The 6,615-nt window shown below is 31.7% G+C and overlaps 1 protein-coding gene and 1 pseudogene across 1 annotated transcript in view; both read left to right on the top strand.

Moving 5' to 3' along the window:
* LOC145297708 (succinate--CoA ligase [ADP-forming] subunit beta, mitochondrial-like) overlaps nt 1-6,615 on the top strand; it is an 81,182-nt gene that overhangs the window by 47,341 nt on the left and 27,226 nt on the right. The window contains exons 6-8 of the mRNA XM_080143906.1: nt 1,035-1,131; nt 3,540-3,701; nt 5,533-5,675. Of these exons, the coding sequence (XP_080000032.1) occupies nt 1,035-1,131; nt 3,540-3,701; nt 5,533-5,675 (402 nt within the window). The remainder of the gene's footprint in view (nt 1-1,034; nt 1,132-3,539; nt 3,702-5,532; nt 5,676-6,615) is intronic.
* On the top strand, nt 1,763-1,879 carry LOC145301559 (5S ribosomal RNA; annotated as a pseudogene).

The raw sequence follows: 6,615 nt of genomic DNA, 5'->3' as shown, positions 1-6,615 counted from the left end.
TGTGTTTAATCTCCTAAGGAGGTAAATAAGCCATGCCCCTTTTTGGTCCATAGCCCATGGGACTGTTTCATCGATAGTCTATTTGCTGCTAATTTTCATTGAAATACAACCATTTGTTAATTAGTTCATAGCAGACAATCCAACAGATATTTTATTTATTTATAAAGAAATGCTGCTTACAAGAGTCAATAGAATGTCTAATTTACATAATGTTTAGAAAAATAAGCTTTAATAATTTCCCAGTTTCAATCTATTCTATCAGCAACATTTTTTTAAAAAATTTTCTAAGAAAAACAAAAAATAACTTTTTTCGAAGGTGGGAGGGGGGGGGGTGATGGTGGCTAAGTGGCTAATGCCATGAACTTAAAACCTGAGTTTGTTTTCCTTCTCTTATCTTGTTTGATATCATTTTTAGTTTTACATCATAATTTTACCTCTTTTTTTATTTTTTTTATTTATGTCATTTATTTATTTACATCATCCTCTTATACTCCTTATCCCTGTAAAAAAAAAACAAAACTGTGGCACTAATCCTAATACGGGTTTAACAGGTTTCCTCTGAAGGAAGAAGTTTCATGGGAGTATGAAATTCAAAAGCGGTCCCCAGTCGCATGTATATCCCTGTTAAGGGAGATGCAACTCTTGCAAGGAAATGTCGACATCACCCATCTGGTACTGACCAGGCTCAATATTGTTTAACTTTGATGATCTCATGAAAATCGGGATGGCAATGTGATGATACTATATATTCTCCCTCTACCTTGTTTGAATCCAGTTAATTCCACAGAAAGACCTTCATAAAAACCCATGCCTAACCTTCTTTGAGAGAAGATAAATAAATAAAAAAAAAAAAAAATGACTATACTTTTGCAGATATTTGCATCCAGATGATGCACACATCTGCAAGTTTTGATGCTTTTGTAATGAGCTTTATGCACATTTTAAATTGCATTTTGAATAAAATAAATTACAATATATTTCCAGTTTGATAATTATTTTAATTGTATATATTTACTTTTTCTTGTCTTAAATAGGCTGTTGGTATCATGAAAAGTCTATATGATGTTTTTATGAAATATGATGCCACGATGGTAGAAATCAACCCATTGGCAGAAGATGCACATGGAAGAAGTATGTATTGTTTAAAATTGTTGATTTAAAAAAGTTTGGGTTTTTTTTTTTTTTTCAAATTATTTTATGTAAAATCTAATCTAATGGTGTAAAAGTGACATATGTTCGAAGATAAAGCATCTGGGAAGATGCTGAGACACACTTCAAAATCGACTTTGCAATCTAATGATGGATGATCTTTTCCGTTTTTTTTGACAGTCACTTTCTCACAGAAGAGATATCACTCGTCTTCTATACTATATTGTTACTTTAATGAAAGGTGCTCAAAAAACAAAACAAAAAAAAAACAAGTAATCAATAAATAAATATTACCAAAGGCAAGAAAAGTTTTTTTCTACTTATCTGTCTAATTTTTTGTTTTTTAAAGTATTTTAAAGCACTTTTTTATCTACATATTGCTGTATGTTGACAATGATGCACAAATGAAAATAATTCCACTATTTAATTTTACCAACTTTTGCAACTCAATTCATGATTGTTGAGACGAAGAGAGATGAGTAAGAATGTAAATATTTCGATATCTATAAAAACTGCCTGCTTTTAATGTTATTTTTCTTTTTCTACAGAATGCTAAGTCTTTAAGAGTAAGGTATTATTTCCTCAGTCATAATGTTTAGACACGTTGACACAGTCATAATGCCTAATCACGTTGACACACCGGTTCTCGTCAGATCACCGAAGTTAAGCAACGTTGAGCCTGGCTATTACCAGATGGGTGACCATTTGGGAATTCTAGGCGCTGTATGTGCTCTCCGCTTATCTCGGCATTGTTTCCAGTCGTCTTGTACCTCAACTCTCCACTGGTATGCAACAATGTTGACTCAGGAGAGGTGTGGTTGGAGATTGCGCAACTCTTGCCACACAAATTTCACGCGCAGGCACCCTTACAGTGGGTATCCATAGTCTGTCAAGACTGAAGGAAGCCTTTAAAAAAAAAAAAAAACGTTTAGAGTAATGAACTAAATTTAAGAGCTGTTGTGTATTATATAATTTGAGTGTACAGGCTCCATAAAATATACTGAAAAAAAAAATTCTTCCCTAATGTTTGTATTAATATTTATTTATTATATTTATTTATATATTTAATGTCTGAATTAATGATGTTAAAAAAAAAATAAATAAGCAAGAAAACATCTCAAACTAGAAAGTTAAAAAAAATGTATAAATTGGTATAAAAAAAAACAAAGAAAAAAATAACTAAAATAACTCATTATGGAAATAGATTGAAGGGGGCATACCCATCTTGCTGTTTGTTTTCTCAATTCTTCTAAATATTTGAAATGGATTAGTCTAGCCATTTTTTTGTATTTTTTTTTTTTTGCTCACTAAATTTTGTGTGACAGGAGAGATATATATTTAAATGAATAAATGTGAAAGATTTTTTTTATTTCACCTATCCTATCTATGTTAACATCAAAACAGATTTGACTTATTTAATTCTTTGATGCAACATAGTATTTTGAAAAACTGATCTATAGTGATAACGCTATCTATCCTATCTCTTAATCACCGCAATACCACCTCTACTCTAAGGGCTGTTTTACCTAAGATATCCCCAAATTGAATGGAAATTTTATTGTTCATAAAATATACATAGATACAAAGATTTCATTGGAACCAAAGCCAAAAAGTCATGGAATCATAAAAATAATTTTTTTATGATTAGGCACTTTTTAAATGAATGAAATAAAAAATTTATTATTGTATTATCTTTTAATGGGGGTGGATGCTATATCCATTTAATATCATTTTTCCTCCTAGTAATTACCTCCTCTTTTTTTTTTTTTTTTTTTAAGAAGTTAGTGGTAATCCTCTCCAGTATTGGCAGATGAGGATAATGTAGTATCTGTTGTGTTGTCATGAGATCATCTTCTGAGGGATTACCCACTCCTTTTTCTTTTTTTTTTTTTTAGAGAGGGGAGGGATATTATACTTGCAGGTATTACCTTCTTTTATAGGGAGGGGGCTTCTAAATATTACCTCCTCTTTTTTCAGGGGGTAGTTTAATATGTTCTATTAACATGATACCATTCTACTAGGCATTACCTCCTCTTTTGCGGGGGGAAGAGGAATGAATCTTCTCAGGCCTTGGGATATAGTGTTGGATATATTTTTATTTATTGTGATATATTTCTTCCAAACATTACCTTCTCCTCTTTTGAGGGGAGAGGAGTCTGTAGTATATGTTCTGTTTATCATACCATCCTCCCAAGCATTACTTCTTCCTTCAATGTTTTGCATAGTATATGTTTGTTCATCGTGGTATCATCTTCCCAAGCTAATAAACATATGTAAATGGAAGATGCATATATTTGCTAGTAAACAAATACATATTGCTCTTTATTATAGAGTGCAGGATTTTTAATATTCTAGTACAATGTTTTGTTTTATTTTTTATTTATTTCCAGTATATTGTATGGATTGTAAGTTAAATTTTGATGACAATGCTGCTCATCGCCAGAAAGAAATCTTTGCTCTAAAAGATTGGAGCCAAGAAGATCCCCGAGACGAGCAAGCTGCCAATGCAGATCTCAATTACATTGGTTTGGATGGCAGCATTGGATGTCTAGGTTTGTATTTGAATGTTTTGTTGCGAAAACATTTTAATCTTTGTAATCAGGTTTTTATTTACAAATACGCGTGATGCGATGGAGCTGCTTATTTCTGTTAGTTTTCTTCATAACTTCTTAAAAAACTAATTAAAATTTTAGATATTCAAATATCTTTCTCAATCCAGTTAAATATAATTATTCATGGATGCATGTATCGCTGTCATATAACTTTACAGTTATGTTATGAAACGTTGCCAGAATTATCAGGACGTTTGATTGCACATAAATGCGTACATTACTTTTATTGTTTTTCTGATAAAAACAAATGAATTTAAATGTCTATAGTACAGCCTTTTCCTAAATGCTTATCAATCCAGAATATTTTAAATGATATAATTTCAGTCCAGAGAAACAATGGCTACATACTCTAATAGTAGAGGGAATCTATAATAAAGTAAGGGTGGCATAAACCCTAATGCAAATTTCCTAAACCGGCATTGTTCCAATGGCAAAAAGACTTACTTACTTGGACTTAAAGCAACATTCACCCAGATTGGGTTGATCCAGCTCCTCCTGTAGAATACAGACCATGCATGATGGTTTGTAGCAGCCAAGATAGTGATTGGCAGCCAGTCTGAGGACCAGTGGCAAACACTGTAGACCTGTGGACTAGAGCTAGGTTCAACGTCAGCTTTGATAGTGTGTAATCATGTCTTCAGCTGGCCTCCCCGGCGTCTTAGCCAATGTTGGAATAGTTCAAGAGCTATTGCTTCATGGATGATGAAACTATATTAAAATTAGAATAAGTAATAAGGGTATTTCCACTATATTTTTTTTTAAATGCATTAAAGTTTGAAAATTATAATGATTTAAGGATCAGTCACAAAGCAGATGCTTTTTATGAATAAATATATGCATGTATATTTTTTAAATAAATACATCCACTTATTTAAATTATAATTTTCAAACTTTGATACATTTAAAAAGACAGTGGAAATACCCTTATTATTTATTCAAACTCATGAATACAAAAGCCTGAATCTTCAAAAAAATGGTTTTCCTGAAGAGGGCTCTGGTATAGGTTGGAAATTAGAATTTAATTTAAATATATATTTTTAAATATATATTTCTTTATATAAAAAGAAAATCTGCATTGTGACTGATCTTTAAACCATTATAATTATACTAAAATTTATTTCAATGAATCAGATAAATGGATGTGTAATTATAAAGTTTTAAATCTGATGACCTCAGAGGAAGATTAAATTTGGCTGGTATACACAGGTTCTCATTGATTTCCAAAATTGACTATAAATTTTTCAAAATTTATAATCAGTGTCATGTTGGAAAATGTAGAAAATAAAAGTAAAAAATAGTAATATTGTCTTATGGGCTAAGAGACACAAGATTCCTAATTCGATTCCAGGCAATGCCAGTTGTCCTTACTAGTTAAAATCATAAAATAAAAATTCCTGAATTTTGTTCATTACCCCCCCCATTAAAAAACAAAACAAAAAAAGAAAAATCTGTATGATTTAAATCAGAAAATTAAATTTTTGAGTATGAGAGGAGTGACCTGCCATTTTGAAAATAATTTAAAAAAAAACAAGGGAGATAATTAAAAAATTCCCATTAATCACTTATTTTCTTTATAAAAATGATTTTTGAAATATATTTATGTTGTGTCACATCTTGCAGAGTTTTCTTTAATTTTTGTTTTTTAGTACAGAGGAAATTCTGGACAAGAACCAAATCTCATTTTTTTTGTATTGCTCTTAAAATATTAAGTCATTTATTTTTCAAATTTTCTTGATACTTTCATAATGAAATCTTTCAACTTGTATTTTAGTCAATGGAGCTGGTTTAGCCATGGCCACGATGGATATTATCAAACTACATGGTGGCAGCCCTGCTAACTTCTTGGATGTTGGTGGGGGAGCTACAGCTAAACAAGTTACAGAAGCTTTTAGACTCATCACCTCAGATAAAAATGTAAGTTTTTGTTTTAATTATTGATTTGCACTTTTACGATTTGGTTAAATCATCGTTAACTGTTTAAACGTTCTTTTTACATGCTAGCATTCTAAAAATTAACTTCCAAAGTAACTTATCTCAAGCGAGGTCTTTATTCATCCCTCTTTCTCTTTAGTTGATCCTTATCACTTATTTCCATATTTTCCTTAGTCTACCTCTGTGAACTAACCCTGCTACCTCAACTGTCCTACTAACCCAAGAACTCTCATCCTTTCTTTCAACCATCAAAACCTTCTGTTCTGCACACATCTCCCCAGATTTAATCTTCCTCTGGACTCATAAGACCTAAGCTTGTTTATAAGATATGTGTTACACATCCATCATATCATTCTCATTATTTCTCTCCATGTAACGCATGTCCTCAACGCTTGCTGGTCAGGTTTCATTTTCATACATCATCATACTGCATACACATACCTGGTAGACTCTTCCCTTGGTTGACACTGGTAATGCTCTGCTGGTTAGTAATATCAAGTTTCTTGAATATACCCCATTCACTCCTAGTTTTAACTATCACATTAGCATCTGCTCCACCCTGTGTCCTAATGATATCATGAAGATAATCAAATTTTTGAACAACCTTAATAAACTTTGCCATATTTTCTCCACATCCAAGTTTTCATCTGTCTCCATTATCCTGATCTACCAGTAATTCCACTGTACTTTTTGTGTATCAAATGCTTACAAGTATCAGAGAAAATTGAATTGCACCTGACTACCTTTCTACAAACTGAGCATGGGAATTTTCCTCTTTTCGGAAGATTTCCAACACTATAACCACTGATCAACACTTTGGTCTTGGTGACATTCCCTCGCAAGCATTTATTTTCCATAGCATTCTGAAAGAAGTTTTGAACTTGACAGGTAAATCTTCCATTATTTCCACTGGTAAGTAGTA

Source organism: Euprymna scolopes, chromosome 18 (assembly GCF_053919585.1).
Source record: "Euprymna scolopes isolate OS-2025 chromosome 18, ASM5391958v1, whole genome shotgun sequence".
Lineage (NCBI taxonomy): Eukaryota > Metazoa > Mollusca > Cephalopoda > Sepiida > Sepiolidae > Euprymna > Euprymna scolopes.
This window is presented reverse-complemented; position numbering and strand designations above follow the sequence as displayed.